Source organism: Bos indicus x Bos taurus, chromosome 3 (assembly GCF_003369695.1).
Source record: "Bos indicus x Bos taurus breed Angus x Brahman F1 hybrid chromosome 3, Bos_hybrid_MaternalHap_v2.0, whole genome shotgun sequence".
Classification (NCBI taxonomy): Eukaryota; Metazoa; Chordata; class Mammalia; order Artiodactyla; family Bovidae; genus Bos; species Bos indicus x Bos taurus.
Genome location: NC_040078.1, coordinates 67,939,361 through 67,960,828, shown reverse-complemented (window position 1 = coordinate 67,960,828; position 21,468 = coordinate 67,939,361). Strand labels below are relative to the sequence as shown.

Sequence of the window (21,468 nt, the reverse complement as noted above, 5' to 3'; positions counted from 1 at the left end):
AAGAGAATATCAGAAAGCTTACAATTGGAAAACTGAAATATTAATTAATTTACTTGAAAAAAAAATTCGTGACAGATTCCTCCCTGCTAAGAACATAAACGCAAATTCTATAAATAGAGCTATTGACATTTCGGTTGTTGGCTTGTTTTTACCGAAATCACAAAACAGAAATATTAGTTTGCAAATTTTCAAATGGCTATCATGTTCAGAATCCAGCTGGATTCCCTCTTCCTTTTTACTTGATGACTTCATAAAAGATAAATAAGCCCTTGGACTAAGAGGTGGGTATACTGGCACAGTTAACTCTCTCGCCCAAGAAATTCTACTCCGCTGAGATTACTATTTGGGGGCTGGAAGGGGGGAATGAAGAGGTCTTTAGGACCCAGCAGGCGGCGGCAGGCGGCAGTTGTGTAGATCGCTGAGAGACTACGAGGGTCCGGTTCAGTTTTAATTCTGTCTCTAATCTCTGCAACAGCGGCGCTTCCTGGGTCCCGCGGCTCCCCTGCTCACTCAGCCGAGGCTGGCCGCCGGGCGAAAATCAAAGCCGCCTCCGCCCCGTCACCCACGATGGAAACCCTCCAAGAAAAAGTGGCCCCGGACGCGCGTGCCTAAGGATTCCGCACAAAAGAAGTGCCCAAAATGAAGACCCTGGTGGTGAGTCATTTGTTGTAACTCCTCTGGGCATCGGCGGGATCCCGGGGCGCAGCGTCCCCGGGGCGCAGCGTCCCCAGGGCGCACGGGAGAGCTCCCGGGCGCCTAACCCTGAGCTGCTAGATCGCCCGTTACAAAGGGAGAACTTTTCACCTGCTCCGGGTCTACTCCCGATTCCTCAGTTCTGCTAGGCTCGGAATCCCAGAGCCGGAACGGGAACTCGGGTTGCTGGGCTCCTGGATCTCCGGCCGGAGTTCCGAGCGGTCAGCGGAGAGCCAGAGAAACCTAGGAGTGGTGGGCGTCTTGTTTGGGAATGGGGATTGCCCTAAAGCAACAGCTTGGCAAAAACTAAGAGGGGCGGGAAGCGGGGGACCTTTGCCGACTTTCTTGATTTCCTTGTCGTTATTTCAAACTTGCAAGGATGGCCGAGGTAGAGCCCCAAGGGTCCAGAAAGGAGAGGCTAGACATTCCAGCAGCCGATCTGGGGACAGAGGGCCCCCTCCCAAAGTGCAAGCCCCCCCTGCCCCCGCCGCCGGAGCGCTGTCCCTCGCGTAACGGGGCGCCGCGCACCACCTGTCCTCTGCCAGGAGATGTGGGAGGCGGTGGCGGCCGAGAGCAGCGACGCGCAGGGAGCATCCCCTGCGGTACCCCCGGGGACTGTGCCTTCTCTGCCCGGGCTGTGAGCGGCCGGGGTAGAAACCGAGCCATGCAGCCCCCGACCCCGACCTCCCCCGCCCGTCTTGTCTGACCGTCGCGCTGGTATCCCCGCCGGGCGCGCTCCTCCCGGGTCGGCGCTCAGACTCTCCTGTGCTCTCTCCCGCCCGCCCGCAGCGCCATGGTCTGGCAGTGTGTTTAGCGCTCACCACCATGTGCACCAGCTTGTTGCTCGTGTACAGCAGCCTCGGAGGCCAGAAGGAGCGGCCCCCGCAGCAGCAGCAGCAGCAGGCAGCGGCGACCCTCAGCTCGCGGCGGGCGGCAGAGAGCAGCCCCCCGCCGCGCCCGGAGACCCCCGCGGGACCGCGGCCACTGGACGGATACCTCGGCGTGGTGGACCACAAGGTGACAGCTTGCTCGCCAGCCTGCCCGCCACCCAGCCTGGGGATCCCGCACACCTGAGCTTGCCCCCTTCCCCGGGGCTGGGAGGCGCCGTGAGTAGGTGCCATTCGGAGGCTGGAAGGGGGAGTGGACCCTGCGGGGTGGGATGGGATAGTTACTATTTGGTGTGAATTTCTATTTGGAGAAGGTAGCAAAGTTTTTTAAGGAACAGGAATGAGATGGGTGCGCCCCAAAGCCTAATTTCCTAACAGGAACCGTCCCTGGAACTAGAACCGCTCGTCCCCGGAACGACAGCTACTGCTGGGTGCTGGATTCCTGAAGCCTCGGGTTTGGCGGCCGAGTCGCGCCCTAATGGGAGGAGACCCGGGAATGGAGCGGGTACCAGTCCGAGCGGTTACCTCGGACAGGGTGCCGGAAGCTAAATAGCAGCTAGTCCTCTGCTGGCCGCTGCTCAGGCTCGCAGATTCCTATCTGATCACTGCTTCAGATGCTCAGGGCTGAATTATCACAGCCCTGGAGAGCAGTGCCCAGGCAGGCGCAGAAGGCTTGAGGCACAAACTCAGCTTCCATTGGCTTGAAACTCATCATTGAGGGCCTATTTTCCTGTGCCTTCCGGGAAGCCGCTGCATGGCTTGGCTAATAATTAATAAGATGAATTTTTAAGAAATTGAGCTTTCTTTCCCTGGAATAATAAATCTCTGGTTTCAGAGTGTGAAGCCTCTGGGAGAATTGTAATCAAGTTTCTTGATTCTAAAAAGATATTTTAATACAGTTTAAATGTATTTCCCATTATCTGAAGCTGTTAATATATTTTTATTAAAACACCATTCCATTCCATATATGCTCTATAAAGCTACCTCTTGAAACCACCCAACTGTTCTGCTTTATGTATTACTACGTTTTATGGTTGTGAACCAAAGTAATATTTAGGAGGTGCTCCTTTTGTGTGAAAAGGTGGCTTTTGTCATGCATGAAAAAGTCAGACTTTTTAAAGTGACCATCAAAATACTTCTACTCACTTGTGCAATGTATTATGCTAAGGAGTTAAAGGGTACAAAGGAGTTTAAGGCAAGACCCAACCTTTAGAAATCTTTGAATGCCTGTGGGGAAAAAACAACATACCATGAAATATGAATGGATGGATAGATGACAGAGAGATAGACGGTAAATATAAATGTATGGGAAATACTGGATATAAACAGTTATTATTGTTGGAATACAGAGATGAGAAAGATCTCTGCTCTGGTAGGATTAAGGAAAGTTTCTTTGAAAAGGTGGAACTTGCACTGGAAGGATTCAGGGAGCAGAAAAGAGAGAGAGATTTCATTAGGAAGTGATTTGCTGGGGAGGGGTCTGGTGATCTTAAAATCAAAAGTAGAAACAGCTGTCAGTTTCACAGTTAAGGCTTCTGTTTCTCTTTAATTTGTTGATTGATTACATACTTTGTATCTGCAAGCAACCCATAAGGGCTGAGTCCTAGAAAAGTTTGGGCACTGACTTCTGACTGTGGATGGATGTGGTGTTTATGTGTTTATGATGAATCTATTGAACATGGTGGATTTTCATGGCTGTTGTTTAATGTAAATGGCTAGCATTTGTGAAGGTTTTGTTAATAGGGATGTCAAAAGGTAAATTTGCCGAAAGCTGTGATCTACCTTTAGGAAGATGTTGCTAGTACTTCCCTTCCTGGGCGCTCCTGCTGGACCAGCACTAGCTAAGAATGTTGGTAGCCTCAGGCAAACTATGATGCCCTCATGTTCTTTTTCAAAACAGTGTTTATTCACACTAATATACTGGTTTTCATTTTCAGTGAATCAGCATTGTATTTCATTAAAATGAAGAACAGCCCTTTTGGGAAAGGGATAGGGACACTATATATGAGAAATTGAGATTATCTGTAGTAAAGGGTTTTGTAAACTGTAAAGTGTTTTGTGAATGATAGATATGTGTGGAAGACCTTAGCAGAGAATTATAAATGTGACCAGGAAAGTCTTTGTAGATAATATTAATGAAATTGGTTTTATAGAAAACCAACTTCTCACAAAATTCCATATCCAAAGGGTTCAAAAAAGTTTACCCTGCCTCAAGCAAAGGAACAAATGCAGATCTTAAAACAAGTGCCTTCTCTTTAGGCATCATTGCAATTGTCCCACTGAATGAAATGTAAGCTGCTCAGAATGTAGCCACTTTGTTGTTGTTTAGTCACTAAGTCATGTCTGACTCTTTGCGACCCCTTGGACTGTGGCTGCCAGGCTCCTCTGTCTATGGGATTTCCCAGGCAATAATACTGGAGTGGGTTGCCATTTCCTTCTTCAGGGGATCTTCCCGACCCAGGGGTCGAACCTGTGTCTTCTGCACTGGGCAGGCAGATTCTTTACAGGGAAGCCAGTAGTCACTTTACTGCTACTGTTTACTGACTGGAAATTGGGCAAAGTTTCATCTCCAATGGCTCTCTGAAGGTACACATGTAAAATGTTTATGTTCTCTCCCAGTTGCTGTTTAGGTTTACTTGGGAGTTTCCTATGTATAGTCTTGCTTAAGCAGAGGTAGAAATCATTTGTTAGACTATTGCTGGGAATTTTCTTTCCAGTGAATACTGAGGAAGGTAAGAAATGAAAGCTTTTCTATTCTTATTGTGTTGCCAGATGATGCTCTGATTGCTTTTGTCCCCCACTCTTACATCAGGCTTTAGAAAAATTACGGGATGTCCTGACTGTGATGACCACCAAGCCATATGCTGCTGCATATTGAATCAGAATTCCAACAGACTTTCTATTTCCCATTGATTTACTGAATCTGGAGAGGGTTACAGATACCACTTAGGAAAACGTTCACATCTCCATGGCTGGAGGTCCCAAAGTCTGATAAATATGTAGTGTTTTTGTTCAGTTACATGATGGTATTAACATTATAACTCCAAGATTAAATTCAACAGGCGGTCCTAATCCCCAACACCTGAATTTCACAAATTACTGCCTGTCTGCAATGATAGTCTTGTCTTATATGCTGCAGACTGAATTACTGTTGAGATTAAATCACTATGTGCTTTTGTTGAAAGACATGCCGCAAGTCAAGCCAGTGATGAGCAATATGTATAGAAGCTTAAAATATCATTTTGCATGGTCATATTCCATACTTCCTCTTTCATAAAAGATGTGAGCGGAAATTGTAATTCCAGTATGACTGAGTAAGTGAGGGATTCTTGCAATATCTTGTGACAATGAAGCCATTTCACTCTGTCTTAGATTTTTTTCTCTTCATTCCCAACCCTTCCCCTAAACTTTTCCCTACAAATCTCCCACTAACTCATTTCCATCTTGTTACATGTCTGTTACTGCAGCTACTGTATCTGCATCCTGGCATTTCCTGGTCCCTGTTTTTGGAAGCCATTGATTTCTAATCAGATCTGCCAGATCTAAGCAAAGAAGCCAAGTTTCATGGTTTGGGGAAACTTCAGCCTTTGAACTGCAGCATAATGTATAATCAAACTAAAATACACATGTGTGTGCTTGCACACAGAGAAACACACACACACACTAAATCAAACCACCCCCAGAGGAAAGCACCAATTCTCCCAGCAGAGTGGGAGGGGGCATGTAGCACATTCTATGTCCAGACTGGATTGGCTCCGGGTAGGTAAAGTCATTGGCCATCTGGTGGACCCTGTGAAATGAAACTGTGAGCCAATTCCCATTTCCAGTGGAGCAACAAGGGAAGCCCTTCCAGTGAACAGGAGCTCTTATCACAGAAGGCCAACTTGTCACCTGGGCTGCCCTTTGCTTAAATGGCTTATAAAGAGCAGTGATCATAAGGTCTGAAGCTGAGCTGCTCTCTCCTCGCTTTAGCAAGAATGGATTTTACATGTACCAGTGGCATGCTTGCCTTGGTTCTTTCTTTCCTTAAGCACTCAGTTATATAGACAAAACCAAACTGCTTAGAGGTAATAGTACTATCACTATTAATTAGTAGCTGTCCAGTTGGAATGCTAAAACAAATCAATGCAAGAGTTGAAAAAAGAATTCAAAACTGGAAAAAAAGGTTCAGTTCTGACTCTTTGTGACCCCCATGGATGGCAGCACACCAGGCTTCCCTGTCCATCACCAACTCCTGGAGCTTACTCAAACTCATGTCCATCGAGTTGGTGATGCCATCCAACCATCTCATCCTCTGGTATCCCATTCTCCTCCTGCCTTCAATCTTGCCCATCATCAGGGTCTTTTCCAATGAGTCACTTCTTCGCATCAGGTGGCCAAAGTATTGGAGTTTCAGCTTCAGCATCAGTCCTTCCAATGAATATTCAGGACTGATTTCCTCTAGGATGGACTGGTTGGATCTCCTTGCAATCCAAGGGGCTCTCAAGAGTCTTCTCCAACACCACAGTTCAAAAGCATCAGTTCTTTGGTGCTCAGCTTTCTTTATAGTCCAACTCTCAGATCCATACATGACTACTGGAAAAATCATACCCTTGACTAGATGGACCTTTGTTGGCAAAGTAATGTCTCTGCTTTTTACTATACTGTGTAGGTTGGTCATAGCTTTTTTTTCAAGGAGCAAGCATCTTTTAATTTCATGGCTGAAATCACCATCTGCAATGATTTTGGAGCCCCCCAAAATAAAGTCTGTCACTGTTTCTATTGTTTCCTCACCTATTTGCCATAAAGTGATGGGACCAGTTGCCACAAGCTTAGTTTTCTGAATGTTGAGTTTTAAGCCAACTTTTTCACTCTCCTCTTTCACTAAAAAGGTATGTGCCATATAACTTACTTTGAAATTATGGCATAAGAATTCTTTTTTTAGAGAGGTATATACATTCCAGATATGTTTATATCATTCATTAGACTCTTTTATAATATTTGAGGCATCCAGTGAAGGAAAATTTGGTTCTCAAAGAAATTTAAAGTAACTCATTTGCAGTGTTCAAGTATTATAAAATGTAAAGTGCCAATTATGACAAAACTCTGTTATCACAAAGCATCAACTAAAAGAAATCATGAAATGAACAGCTTTTTATTGGCAAAAATTTCCAATAATGTAGTTGTTTTAAACTGGAAAAGTATTCTTATAAGGTTAATAAAATAGTTAACCTTTCTTAATTCTGATCCAGGAGTATTTCTCCAACTTCCCATAGGAGTAATCCCAAGATACCGTTATGCCAAAGCCCAGATTGTACCTAGTGGATGAGTCTGACCTGGCTCCCTTTCAAGTGTCAGGTATTCTGGCCTCTTTCTGATCCTTGCACACTGATTGTGCCTCAGGACCTTTGCACTGGCTATTTCATCTCCCTGGAAAGCTCTCGCTCAAGATCTTTTGCATGGTTGATTCCTTCTGATCATTTAGTCCTCAGATCACATATAATCTTCTTGGGTATCAAACTCTTTAAATAGCCCCCTTCTCAACGGTCGTTCTCTATTTTACCAGCCTGTTTTATTTCCCTAATAATACTTAACAATATCCGAAATAAACTGAAAGTTTATTTGTGTCTTGTCTGCCCTCCCCCCAAGTACAATCTAAGTGCTGTGACAGCAAATATTTATACCTCTTGCTGAACAGTTTAACTTCAGGCCTAATGCTTGGCCACTGGTCAGTATACAATAAGTATTTATGGAAGGAAAGAAGAAAGCAGGGTGTATTGGTGGTACCTTACGTCAAGTCCTTTCTCTACAAGAAACATCAGGGCAGTCTCAGGCCCAGGTATGTCGTGTCTTTCCTAAATTTGATTTACTATTGCTCTACCTAATAATGATAATGGAAAGGAAGAAGAAATGATTTAAAACAAAAGACTCTTTGGGAATAAGATTTGGGAATCTACCAATTTAATAGGCTTCCCTTATTATCGTGCATATTAAAGTTTGAGAATCATCATCTGAAATGTTTTTAATCATCACAATGTGTAGTTCTGTAGCTAATTTGTTTCTGGGTTTTGAACTACTCACAGCCCTTAGTAAATATTCACTGAAGGCCTAATAGTTGCAAAATTACAGGGAATTCTGGAAGAAGAACACAGTCCCTACCCTCAAAGAACCTTTTTAATCTAATTGGAAAGAAAAGACAAAGAAGCAAGAAAGGTTAATAAAAAAGCAAGTGCTGAATAATAATATGAAACCAAGAAACAGTAAATCAAGGCAGTGGCACTAAAAAGGAGTCAATTTCTGTGATCTTTCCCATCTATAAAATTGGTTAAATACTATTATTACCTTAGAAGTTATAAAACTTTCAAATTAAAATTCCATTATTCATTAACCCTTTTAAATATATGTGTGTATTTCTATATATATTACATAGATGACAGGCAGCGATAGTTAACAACTTGAATATTAAATCAACTTCAAAGTGGGTTGATTTTAAATTCAAAATATTCAGTCTCTTTATGATTCTCCTTTGGAATGGCATAGGATCCCCTGGACTCTTGAAGGGAGCTAACCCTGTTACCTTGTTCACCTGTCTCTGTAACATATGGTGATTATATTTACAAACCAAATCTCGTAACTCATGGTATGATGAATTCTAACATAATTGTGTTGGCCACAAGACAGAATATTTGCGATCAGATCTGTCCTGAAACACACATCTGTTATAGAGGAGACTTTTCATAACCTCTAAGGTCAAACCACAGCTCAGTGTAATTCCTGTCCTCCAAATGCTGGGATAAAGAGAGATTAGAGATGAGAAAAGACTGAAAGGTTAAAACCCATCATTAATCAATAAATTATTCTGAAAAGCTTCTATACATGTATTAAGTAGCCTTTGAGCAGCTGTGAAGGGCCTTAGATATTGAAAGACAAGGAATGATGATTTCTTAAATAATAATATTATTACCCATACCTTGTAATTCAAGTGAATTCCCTTGTGAGTCAGTAAATTTATGATCAAATGGTCAATAAAAATTTGGGAGTGGGGGCTTTTGTAAGATGTACTCAGATTCTTCTCAAACTGTTTTAGTCTTAAACTCACAGTGTGGGCCTGGGACAAATAAATATTTTTATTGCATGCTCTATTCAATATAGTTTCCCAAATAATAACCACAAGCATGGATAGTCTTAATTTAGACAGAGTATCAGCAGGGAAGCCTTCCTAGACTTGTAGTCCATGATGGATCTGAGCTATATGCTTTGTCTTCATCACCAGGTTCCCACGATAACACTAATTCTAGTTTATTGTCATTTTTTGTCTAAAATTGTCTGCTTTTCCAGTTTGACAATCAAGTCTTGGAGAAGGGGAATTTTTTCTCTTTTTTTGTCATTAAATTCTCAGCCTGGCATATAATGGGTCATCAATAAATATTTGTTGAATGCATAAGTGTATCTATATAAATATTTTATATTTCTTCTAAAATAAGCCCATTTATGACTGCTTGGAGTCACTGAAAAAGAATAACTACATATTGTAAATATCAATTTTTCAGGCCACAATTTGTAGTTCTGTAACTATTTCATTTCCACATTCTTGTACTTATCAGATCTCTTCAACATACTCAAAATTTTAGAGCTAGAACAAAAACTTCACAATTATCAAAAGGGACTCATGAGTGGTCATGCAATTTTCCCAGAGTGGCAGTATGAGTCTCTGACGTATCATTCCTATAAAAGAAATTCAGTGCCAGTGTATTCTAAGCAGCGACTCAATGCTATTTGAACAGAATTTATTAAAATGAAGAACCTAGGCGTATCCAGTTATTGGAAAGAAATAAATATTTAAACATCTTATTATTCTGAAATGAATATGAGCATATGCCTCTAGATAGTTGAAAAGAGCTCCCACCAACCACTGACTTAGCAATGGGTACTCTAAAGACTGCATAAAATGCATGGCACTGATGTAATTGGAACAATTTGCAAATCAGAGTAGATTTTGCCTTTAAAAAGTAAACCAAGCCAAAAGGAGTGTGGTGTTTAATTATTTGCAGAAAATGTCATAAGTAGACCACTCATTCAGCTGAATTACCTTCTCCTCAGTGGGGAAGGAAACATCAGCGGGAGATTCAGTTCACCAAGTTTCTTCAGGTAACCATTGACTCCTGCTAGATTCTGAGATGAGCTTCTTGCTCTGAGATAGAATGACTTAAGGCAAATCAGAAAAACCATTTTACCCATAGTAGGGAAAATGAACCTTGATAGTTGTTGTAGCTCAGAATGAAAAGGAATCTTTTTTATTATATTCTCTTTTAATAGCTAAGAAGATGTCTTTAGTGTTCCTGAGAACCTCACCAAGTCTGAAGATACCCTGGCTGACTGAAATGCAGAGTTAAATCATTTTTAAATAAGAAAGCATATTCTGGAAATTAATTGCACATAAGGGACCTCTCTACTGACTGAACTGCATTACTGAATTTCTCATTTACAGATCTGCTCATGTTCTTCACACACCTCCAATGGGTTTCCCATTTCCTGGAGGATCACGTTCAGACTCCATAGGATGGCTCTCAAGGCCTGACGGGGTCTTTGTGGCCTAACTCTCCAACCTCACCTCTCACAGCAACTCGTAGCTCAGGTTCCACACACCCTGGGAACACAGCTTGCTGTTTCACACTCACCTGCTCTTCCTCCATTAAGGAATGCCCTTTCTCCTTTTTTTCCACCAGGTAGGGAATGAATCATCCATTAAAACCCAGTGCAAGCATCTCCTTGCTAAAGTTTTTCCAGAGACAACCTCTATGCAGAGTAAACTGCTCATTCTTTTATGCCAATGGCATATCAGTCAATCAAATATTGGGTAAGTGCCCACTATGTGTTAGACATAGAGAGGGAAAAAATAGGGAGGACCTAGTCCTTACCCACAGGAAAATCACAGTGGAGGAAATTATATATTACAATAACTGTACCTTGGTAAGTGCTAAAATATTCTCTGTATCCTGTGCACATCTCTAATAACAAAATATTGCAATTATTTGTTTGCATGCTTATTTCCCCTACTAGACTACACCTTTTTGAGGCCAGGAACAAAACTTATCCATCATAGTATCTCCAGAATCTGAAACTGTACCTCATACATGTCAAAACTCAACAAATGTTTGTTGAACATTAGGTGGACAGAAAATGAAAGTGAAAGTCTCTCAGTCGTGTCCAACTCTTTGCAACCCCATGGACTATAGCATACCAAGTTCCACCGTCCATGGGATTTTCCAAGCAAGAATACTGGAGTGGGTTGCCATTTCCTTCTCCAGGTGATCTTCCAGACCCAGGCATTGAACCCAGGTCTCCCACACTGTAGGCAGACGCTTTACCATCTGAGCCACCCGGGAACAGAATCCTGTTCTAATTATGTGTAATAGGAAGAGAGCTGAACAAATCTGGCTGATAAACTTATCATAAGAATGTCAGAAATGATAAGTAGGGACAGAAGGACTTCACATTTGTGGCACACACATCTTTAATTTCTGGTTCCCCTTTAAATGCAGCGCAGCTTTTGCTGACCTTTCCAGAGTGGTTGACCTGGTGTTGAGAAATAGGAATGCCTCTATTTGAGGGCAGAATGATATTGTGAAAGGCAGGTAGGCATGTCCAAGCTTTTTACTTGTTATGAGCTCTTTGGAAAGCCCTGTAACTTTTAGGCTAGTCTGTAGAAGGGGCAGTGAAGCTAGATTCGTTCATTATTTCATTTATCAAATAATATTGTGTGACTTGCCATTATGTTCGGGACCCAGAAAGTAGCAACACATAAGGTATGATCCCTGACCCTGTGAAACTTAACATATATGAGAGACAGATAAGCAGGCATAAAAGCACAGCACAGATTTGGAAAGAAAGATTTACATGTTATGGAGATTAACTTTTTATCCTGAAAGCTTTGAGGAAGTCTTCAAAGGGTGATTAAAGAAATGACTTCACCAGATGTGTTTCAATGGATCATCATGGCTTTGGCGTGGCACAGGTCTGAGCGGTCCTAGGTTATAGGAAGAGGGACCAGTTAGCAGAGTGTAGATGTGGTCTAAGTGAGAGATGCTTAAAAAAGATCTAAGATTTGTGCCTGCCTTAAGTTTCTATGATCACCCACCCCACTGTGTCGGTTCAGACAGTCTGAGTGCATCTTTTCAAACAGCAGAAGGTTGGTGGTTCACGATTGCCTCTCAAAAGTTAGTGAAAAGAGTTTGAGGATGATCCCAGATGGCACTCCAACTTTGTCTAATTTTGAAACTTGCTGTGCATCTTAATACCACATACTGACTTGAGCAAAACAATGGTGTGATGGTTAAGGCTGAAGCAAGCTGTTCATGGAGATTCCATCATGCACACTGGCAATGAATGACAAGAATTAAACCCTCCACCTGCAGCAGAGCCAGTGGGGTGTGGAATACATGTGATGAAGACTTTTTATTAGGTAACAGTTCTATAAGGAGAGAATTTACCCTAGAATAACCTTGTCATAGGAGACTTTTGTTGCATAATAAATGTCACCAGGTGTAAATCTGTTTGAAATATGGGGTGGAAGGTAGTCTCCTCTCCTTTCATTCCCATAGTTAGAGAGCAATTGGCATTTTTTTTAATCACTTAAGTTCGTTAACAACTTCTAAGAAAAGTAAAGATTCTATTTCCCATGCATCAGAAGGAAAAAAAATGTGTCAAGGGGGTCTGATTCCTAATTCATTTGAAAACATTTGGTTGGAAGCAAAAAATACACACATCTGAATGAGTTCTAGTTTTATCGGGCTCATATTTGGAGTTACTCAGCAATGTCGCACCTGCCAGGCTGCCATCAGGGATTTCCAAGTTGTCTCCCATTACCTAAGGAGTACATACTTCCATTCTGTAGTGCAAATCATAAAGCTGGATCATTCCGTTTTTGTTCCTCTTGTTGCAGGTTTTGAACAAAGTGCTAGAAGTGGTGATGATATTCTACTTGTTTTCTGGAACGTGGAAAAGGGATTATAGGAATCTGTATGTGTTCCCCACTACCAAAGAAAAAAAAAGCTTAACCTTGATACTCAAGCCATAATGAATCCCTTAAAGAATTGTGCCCATCACTCTTCCTAACAACTGTATGTGGTTTTTGGCTCTGTTTCAAATTTGAAGTGTTTTAACCCAAAAGTTCAGAAATAAAAATCAGAGAAAGCCATTATAAGAGAACAGGGTATCCTGACTGGATGAACCTTCAGTAGTGAAGTATAAAGATGAAATAACTAAGTCCAGGACCAGGAATAAAGACCAGAGTGAAAAATAAGACCAGTTGCTTCTTCCCTGTTATCAAAGGTGAACTCCTCCTGACCATACAGACATGAAATACTGATTGGGTTCCAGAAAGATGATTAGGGTGGCTTATCATGGGTTCTGCAGTGTCTATGAAGGAGTCACAGTTGTTTGAACTTATTATATTGAGTGTGATTTGATATGCTGTGTTGTAACAGAACAGAAACATCAATGGACAAGGAATCCATCTAACGTTAAGTTCCTGTGACCAAGAATCACAACTGTCTATTTTTTTCCCTGAAATGAGCACTGTGGTTGCCTGCTAAGATGAGCAGCTCAGGTCCCCAAGAGAGTTATTAATCTCAACTTAATAATTGATCTTCCAAGTGGAAGACCATTCTTAATGGGTCCACAGAGTATCCTGATGGTGTTTCACACTTTAGAAGGTGTAAAGGATGGAAGCAGGGGCAGAGCTGAATCTTCAGGATATTCTGCCAACCAGTGAACACCAAAATTCAGTACCATCTCATGAAAACTATACATCCAGACTGTATTTGAGAGCATAGAATGCCTTCTCTCTGAGAAAAGCTTCTTCTGCATCATCCCCACAATCGCCTGTTGAAAAAGAAACGAGAGAAAAGAGGCAAAATGTTATTTTTGGAAAGCTTACTTTACCCCCACCCAGTTGTCAATGCATATCTTCTCTGTTTCTCAAAACGGCAAGAAAAGATTTATTCATAAACGTACTACCAATTACTGTTGGTAATTTAATATATTTCCTTACACATTTTTCCATATATATCAAATATATGTATCTGTGACATTTTAATGTACTTCTTCCCTGCTTTTAATTCATATATGTTAGGTACATGAGTCTTTTGTTGTTCTGTCGCTAAGTCGTGTCCGACTCTTTGTGATCCCATGGACTGCAGCACGCCAGGCTTTCTTGTCCTTAACCATCTCCCAGAGCTTGTTCAAATTCTTGTCCATTGAGTCAGTGATGCCATCCAACCATCTGATGCTCTATTGTTCCCCTCTCCTCCTGCCTTCAATCTTTCCCAGCATCAGGGTCTTTTCCAATTAGTCTATATATGGGTCTGTGTGCTGTGCTTAGTCGCTCAGTAGTGTCTGACTCTTTGTGACCCCATGGACTGTAGTCTTCCAGGCTCCTCTCTTCATGAGATTCTCCAGGCAAGAACACTAGAGTGGTTTGCCATGCCCTCCTCCAGACTATCTTCCCAACCCAGAGATTGAACCCAGGTCTCCCACAAGGCAGGTGGATTCTTTATTGTCTGAGCCACCAGGGAAGCCCATAAATGCTGGAGTGGGTAGCCTAGCTCTTCTCCAGGGAACCTTCCTGACCCAGGAATGTCTCCTGCATTGCAGGCGGATTCTTTACCAGCTGAGTGACCAGGGAAACCTTTATGGGTCTATATGTATATAGTTTTACAATACGATATGATTGGTGGTATAGTAAAGGACATGAGCTATACGTTAGATCCTAGCTAAAGATATTTCTTTTAATAGCTTAAAACCCAAATATATTCCAATTAAAGTTGGAATAATTAGTAAATATGTCTTGATATTTGTGCTAAGTTCTCCACTTATTAATCCTGAAGATATGTACATCCCTTACTAGGGTATAAACACTTTTTTTTTTTTTTTGGCGGAGCTTGTGGGATCTTAGTTCCCTGACTCCCTGACTAAGGATTTAAACCCATGCCCTTGGCACTGAAAGTATGGCCTTGTAACTACTGGGCCACCAGAGAATTCCCTAAACACATTTTTCTTTCCTTGTCTACAATTCTCCCCCACTTTTTGCTTGTGGTGATGCTTTCCTCCTCTGCTTGTTTGCTCAATTACAAAATGTGTTCCAGGATTTTTCAGTTTAATGCATCATTCACAACAGTCCCTTAGCTCTTCTGGTCACTTTCTTTCTAAATTCCCTTCAATCCATCAGTTGCTATTTTGGGGGCATAGCTGGTGGCAAACTCTTATGAGCTTCCAGGACTCAGAGATGATTGTCATCTTTGTAGTCAGTGAGTGTTCCTTTTCCAGATTTTCATCTCATTTTAGCCTTTATTTTCTGGTCTTCCACTCAGCATTTAATTCCCTGTCTGTATATATTACAGTTTGAATTGCTTGTCCTTATACAAGTTTAATTTGACATGTGTCTTTCCTAAAAAGAAAATTTACAGCACAAATAATTATATCACCTTCTTAATTAGCAAAGTTTTCTGTATTTCTTTTTTATCTTCTAGTTTTATACAACATTTTAATTCCTTTATCTTATTTTAAGCTAACCGTTGAATTCTATGACTATTCTTCTTGACTTTTTTTTTTTTTAGTACTCAATGTCTTTGAGCTACTCTTTTTCACATTTTTAAAATACATGCTAAATGTTATTTCTTGACTTTGGCATAATTTCATAACTCCTCATTATTCTTTCAGTCCATGGGTAGAATAATTATGTCAGTAAAGACATCAGGGCCTGCCTTTTCCATGACAGCCAACTGGCAGGGGATGTATTTTATACATCTTGGTTTGGTGGCTTCCAAGTAAAGGGATGAATCGGAGAACATAAGATCTTTGCCAGTAAGCTCTTTATGAAATCAGTCCTTTGGTGCCTGAACTGTTTCCTTTATCCTTTAGATTGAAGCATCACTAAAATTTTTTGACCCACTTTTTTTGTTTTGTAGTTGTTTACAAGACACCTACTTAATTTTTCTTTTATTGAAGTGTAGTTGCTGTACAACATTATATGTTATAGGTGTACCATACAGTGATTCACAGTTTTTAAAGGTTATACTCTATTTCTTATAAATAAATAGAATATTTATTTTATAAATATTGTATTCATTGTAATACTTTTAGATATTTTATAAATGTATATAAGATATTGGCTATATCCCCTGTGTTGTACAATATATCCTTATAGCTTATTTTATACATAACAGTTTGGGTCTCTTACTCTCCTACCTCTTCTTGCCCCTTCCCCTATCCACTCCCCACTGGTAACACTAGTTTGTTCTCTGTATCTGTCTAATCCACTTTTTAAAATGTTTTTATTGTGGAGACTTATATATAACATAAAATTTGGCACTTTAACCATTTTTAAGTCTACAATTCTGTGGCATTTTAAGTAATCCACAGTAATGTCGATCATCATAACTATTTTCAAAATTTTTCATTACCCCAAACAGACTCAGTAACCATTATGCAATAACTCCCCATTCTTCCCTCCCTCCAGGCCCTGGTAATCTCCATTCTACTTTCTGTCTGTCTCTATGAATTTGCTTATTTTACATATTTCATAAAGTGGAGTTCAATCAGTATTCCTCATTTTATGTCTGACATTTCACTTGGCATAATCTTTTTTCCCATGTTTTAGCGTGGATCAGAACTTTGTTCCCTTTCATTGCTGAATAATATCCATTTTATGGCTAAGCTACATTTTGTTTATCCACTCATCTTTTGATTGACACGTGGGTTATTTCCACCTTTTTTTTTTTCAGTTTTTTTTTCTCTCCTTGAGGCTCTTTTTTATATGTTCTCTTTTATCTCAATTTAAAATTTTACTTCTGCTTCCTTCCCCCTGCCCTCCAGACCACACACACTGCAGCAGTGATAAGCTCCACCTCAGCAGCAGTACAACTCATGTATCTTCATGACATTTGAACACAGTGACTTTTGTTTCATGGGTAGAGCACAAGAAATATGGAGAAACACTTTTTCTGGGGACTGGACAATGCTAGATATAAGAGTGGATGTTTACAATTATGGATGTTGCTGTGACAATGAGAGAGGAGTCCAGGTGGACTTTGATACAGTTTGTGCCTTGTCTGTTACTTGCTGTGCCCTTGAAGCAGTGCTTCTCAAGCATTAATCTATATATATATGAATCACCTGAGAATCTTATTAAAATGCAGATTTGAATCTTAAGGTCTGAGTATGGGCCTGAGAATCCGCATTTCTAACAAGCACTCCATGCAGCTACTGGCCCAAGAACCACATTTTGAGTTGCAAGATGTTGAGGCATAGGGCCCAGACTCTCATGTCTAAATATCACTCTCATGTGATATTAAGGGTAATACTGTGTATCCTGTATGAATAGCATATAGCTGAAATTAATTTTTAATCTAAATTTATAATTATTTTCCTTTAAGAGCTAAATTTAGTTCATTTACATTTATTGTGATTTTATATATATATGTATATATATTACTGATATACTGGAGTTTTTTTTTTAAACTTCACTTAAACATTGGCTTATTTATCTCTTTTTCTATGCTTTTTTTTCCTTCTCTTTTTCCCCCTTCCTCTGGATGGGTGGAGGATTTTGTGTGGGAGGGAGAGGAGGTTGTCTTTCTTATTCCATTTTTAACTTACACTGGCTTGGAATTTATACTCAATTTCTATTCTTTCAATGTTATTCTTGAAATTTTAAGAATACTTACCAAAATCATAAGTTATTTTTACCCTCATTCCAGATAATTCAAAGACATTGGAACACTAACTCTGGGCAACCTGAACAGTAGTCTTACTATTATATTGAAGTATTTTCTCTTTTTTAAGCCTAACAAATTGCATATTAGCATTATTAATGTCATTGTTTCAGATAATCAATGTTTATTTAAATTTATCTGCATATTACCATTTTTTCACTCATCATTTATTCTTGCAAGTTAGATTTCCATTATCCTTCTTCCTAAAATAAATTTTTTAGAAGTTATGCTGATGAGGTTCTGTTGGTAGTAAACAGTGTTTTAGTTTTTCTGAAAATATCTTTGCTTACACTCTGGAAACAGAATACAATTCAAAATCACTAGTTATTTTCTCTCTCAGTATTTTGAAGGCCTAATTCCTATGTTTTCTCCCTCTCATTTTGATATTGAGCTGTTTGCCATCAGACTTGTTGTCATTACTTTTTAGGCAGTCTAAACCATTATCTGTTTATAGGATCTCTCCTTCATTCTATCTCTTTGTAATGCTTTGTTTATTTGCCTATGCTGCATTCTAATTTTTTTCTGATTTTCTAGTTTATATTCTACCCAGCTATGTCTAATCTGTTATTTAACTCACTCATCAAGTGTTTTCCCCCACACATTTTATTTTAATCATTTTATTCAACATTTCTAGATTATTTTTTCCTCCACATTATCTTGGTCTTTCTTCATAGTGTCTTCTTCCTTACATACATTTTTATTTCCACATCTGATACCTCCAATATCTTAAATCTTTGGAAGTCTAAGTATGATTTTTCATTTTGTGCTGATTTCATTCAAGAAAACATTTATTTATATGTTTTGTTTGTGGTTCTGTGGATGTGGATGTTTATTGTGACTCCATGTTCATCTGGATTATATTTGTGGAAATTCTTAGTGACCTAAGTTAAAGCATATTCCTCCAAAGAAAGCTTTCATTTGCTTCTGCCAAGCTCCTGGGGGCCATACCAACTAAGAAATACCACTTTGTAGTAAGTCTGACCTGCACATGTCAGTGGTGTGAATGTAAACTGAAAATCTATGTGCTTTTTATGAATTCTTAAGAAAGATTGTTTACCCTCTTCAGTTCAGTTCAGTCGCTCAGTCATGTCCGACTCTTTGCAACCCCACGAATCGCAGCACTCCAGGCCTCCCTGTCCATTACCAACTCCTGGAGTTTACTCAAACTCATGTCATTGAGTCGGTGACGCCATCCAGCCATCTCATCCTCTGTTGTCCCCTTCTCCTCCTGCCCCCAATCCCTCCCAGCATCAGGGTCTTTTCCAATGAGTCAACTCTTTGCATGAGGTGGCCAAAGTACTGGAGTTTCAACTTCAGCATCAGTCCTTCAAATGAACACCCAGAACTGATCTCCTTTAGAATGGACTGGTTGGATCTCCTTGCAGTCCAAGGGACTCTCAGGAGTCTTCTCCAACGCCACAGTTCAAAAGCATCAATTCTTCGGCGCTCAGCTTTCTTCACAGTCCAACTCTTACATCCATACATGACCACTGGAAAAACCATAGCCTTGACTAGACGGACCTTTGTTGGCAAAGTAATGTCTCTACTTTTGAATATGCTATCTAGGTTGGTCATAACTTTCCTTCCAAGGAGTAAGCGTCTTTTAATTTTGTGGCTGCAATCATCATCTGCAGTGATCAGTGATTTTGGAGCCCAAAAAAATAAAGTCTGACACTGTTTCCACTGTTTCCCCATCTATTTGCCATGAAGTGATGGGACCAGATGCCATGATCTTCATTTTCTGAATGTTGAGTTTTAAGCCAACTTTTTCACTCTCCTCTTTCACTTTCATCAAGAGGCTTTTTAGTTCCTCTTCACTTTCTGCCATAAGGGTGCTGTCATCTGCATATCTGAGGTTATTGATATTTCTCCCGGCAATCTTGATTCCAGCTTGTGTTTCTCCCAGCCCAGCATTTCTCATGGTGTAACCTGCAGAGAAGTTAAATAAGCAGGGTGACAATATACAGCCTTGACGTACTCCTTTTCCTATTTGGAACCAGTCTGGTATTCCATGTCCAGTTCTAACTGTTGCTTCCTGACCTGCATATAGGTTTCTCAAGAGGCAGGTCAGGTGGTCTGGTATTCCCATCTCTTTCAGAATTTTCCACAGTTTATTGTGATCCACACAGTCAAAGGCTATGGCATAGTCACTAAAGCAAAAATAGATATTTTTCTGGAACTCTCTTCCTTTTTCCATGATCCAGAGTCAAAGACAGAACAGACAGGTTTTCTTATACTTTTCCTGCACTGAGTATATTTTCTTTTTCTAGTTTACTCTTTTCATGAAGGTAATAGCCTTGGGGTTCCTCTTTCTTGCTCATCCTCAAGCTGTACCTTCTGTCCCTCCACATGGATGCTGAAATCCAAGGCTCTAAGTGAAGGGACCAGCTGTTACTCTTAGAGTAGCAGCTGTCTTCAGTGCCCACTCATCATGCTCGATTTGTACTCTGGCTTCATTTTCAAACTCTGGGCACTTCCCTTACTTTTTTGTTAACCTGAAACTCCAATAGTTCTTCTGATGTGAAGAACTGACTCATTGGAAAAGACCCTGATGTTGGGAAAGATTGAAGGCAGGAGGAGTAGAGGACAACAGAGAATGAGATGGTTGGATGGCATCACCAACTTGATGGACATGAGTTTGAGCAAGCTCCAGGAGTTGGTGATGGACAGGGAAGCCTGGCATGCTGCGGTCCATGAGGTCGCAAACAGTTGGACACAACTGAGCAGCTGAACTGAACTGAACTAATTAAACAAGATTTTAAAACATTTTATTCAACTTTTTTTTAGGAATTTTGTTATCTGAGTACTTAGTGGCAAATTTTGAGGTATTATTTTTTAAATAAATATATGGTTATTATGGTTAATTTAGAAATACAGAAAAGTAGAAGGATAAAATAAAAATCTGAAGGGACTTTTTTAAACTATAGATGGCATAACCATTGTAAAAACTTTGGAATGTTTCTTTAAGGTCTTTTCTCTACATATATTATTTTTACATAGATGAGTTTATACCATATGTATCAATTGAAACATAATTAAAAGATATTCACAAGTGGGAAAGTGGAAGATTATATAGAGAGGTTGGCAGCAAATAATATTAAGTCTTTCCAATAAAATTCTTTATTATGCAGACTTCTATTTGTGGAAAGTGAAAGTACTTTTATTTAATCATTCTGTTAGCACAGTGTCCCAGTCATGTAAAAAATTTTAGTAGTGTTGGAATAGAACAGTATCAGTAATTAATTTAGACAGTCATCAAACATGGCAAGAGATTTCATCTAAGGCATGGAGTTAAAAAATAATACTAAAAGATCTAGTCCTATGACTGGGATAAAAATATTAAGTGCAATAACTAAGGAAGAAGTTTAAGGACAACCTTACCCCAAACCAAAGAACTCACAAGAAAACATAGTCCATAACTGGATTTCTAACTTTCAATTTAAATCAGATAAGGAAGATTCCCATCATTTTTGCCCCAACTTTCTTCTTCTTGTATTGATTTGTTTTTATCTCTTTTGGCTGGAATATACATATAAATCACTTTTTCAATTGGAATAGATAGGTGGATCGACTTCCTAATTCCTTGCCTAGCTGACATTCTTAGATGCTTTCAAGTTGGCTATTAAAAAAGTCCCTGGGTGACAAAATTTTTATTTCTACTCTCTCAGCTAGGTGCATGTAGAACTAGGGAGATGCAGTAGAACTCAAACTTGGAGCTCCCAATATATTTAGAAAAGACAGACAATAAAGCAACTGTTCAATAAGTGTGTCTCCATCTGATTTGATTTTTAATAACAGATTTGATCATACATATAATCCATCGTTTTAAAGTTTGCAATCCAGTGGTCTTTAGCATACTCACACACTTGTGCCATCAATACCACAATCTAATTTTAGAACATTTTCATCATCCCTAAAGAAACCCCATACACATTAGCAGTTACCTCTCATTCTCCTCTCTCCCCATTCCCTTTTGTTGTTTAGTTGCTAAGTCGTGTCCGACTCTTTGCGACCCAATGTACTGCAGCACTCCAGACTTCTCTGTCTATCATTATCTTCCTGAGTTGGCTGAAACTTCTGTCCATTGAGTCAGTGATGCCATCCAACCATCTCACGCTCTATTGTCCCCTTCTCCT

The 21,468-nt window shown here is 40.0% G+C and overlaps 1 protein-coding gene across 1 annotated transcript in view; it reads left to right on the top strand.

Annotated features, from left to right (window-relative positions):
* The first annotated feature begins 380 nt into the window (after positions 1 to 380).
* Positions 381 to 21,468, top strand: part of ST6GALNAC5 (ST6 N-acetylgalactosaminide alpha-2,6-sialyltransferase 5) — a 210,677-nt gene continuing 189,589 nt past the window's right edge. The window contains exons 1-2 of the mRNA XM_027536850.1: positions 381 to 654; positions 1,483 to 1,710. Coding sequence (XP_027392651.1) covers positions 640 to 654; positions 1,483 to 1,710 — 243 coding nt within the window. The 5' untranslated portion in view covers positions 381 to 639. The remainder of the gene's footprint in view (positions 655 to 1,482; positions 1,711 to 21,468) is intronic.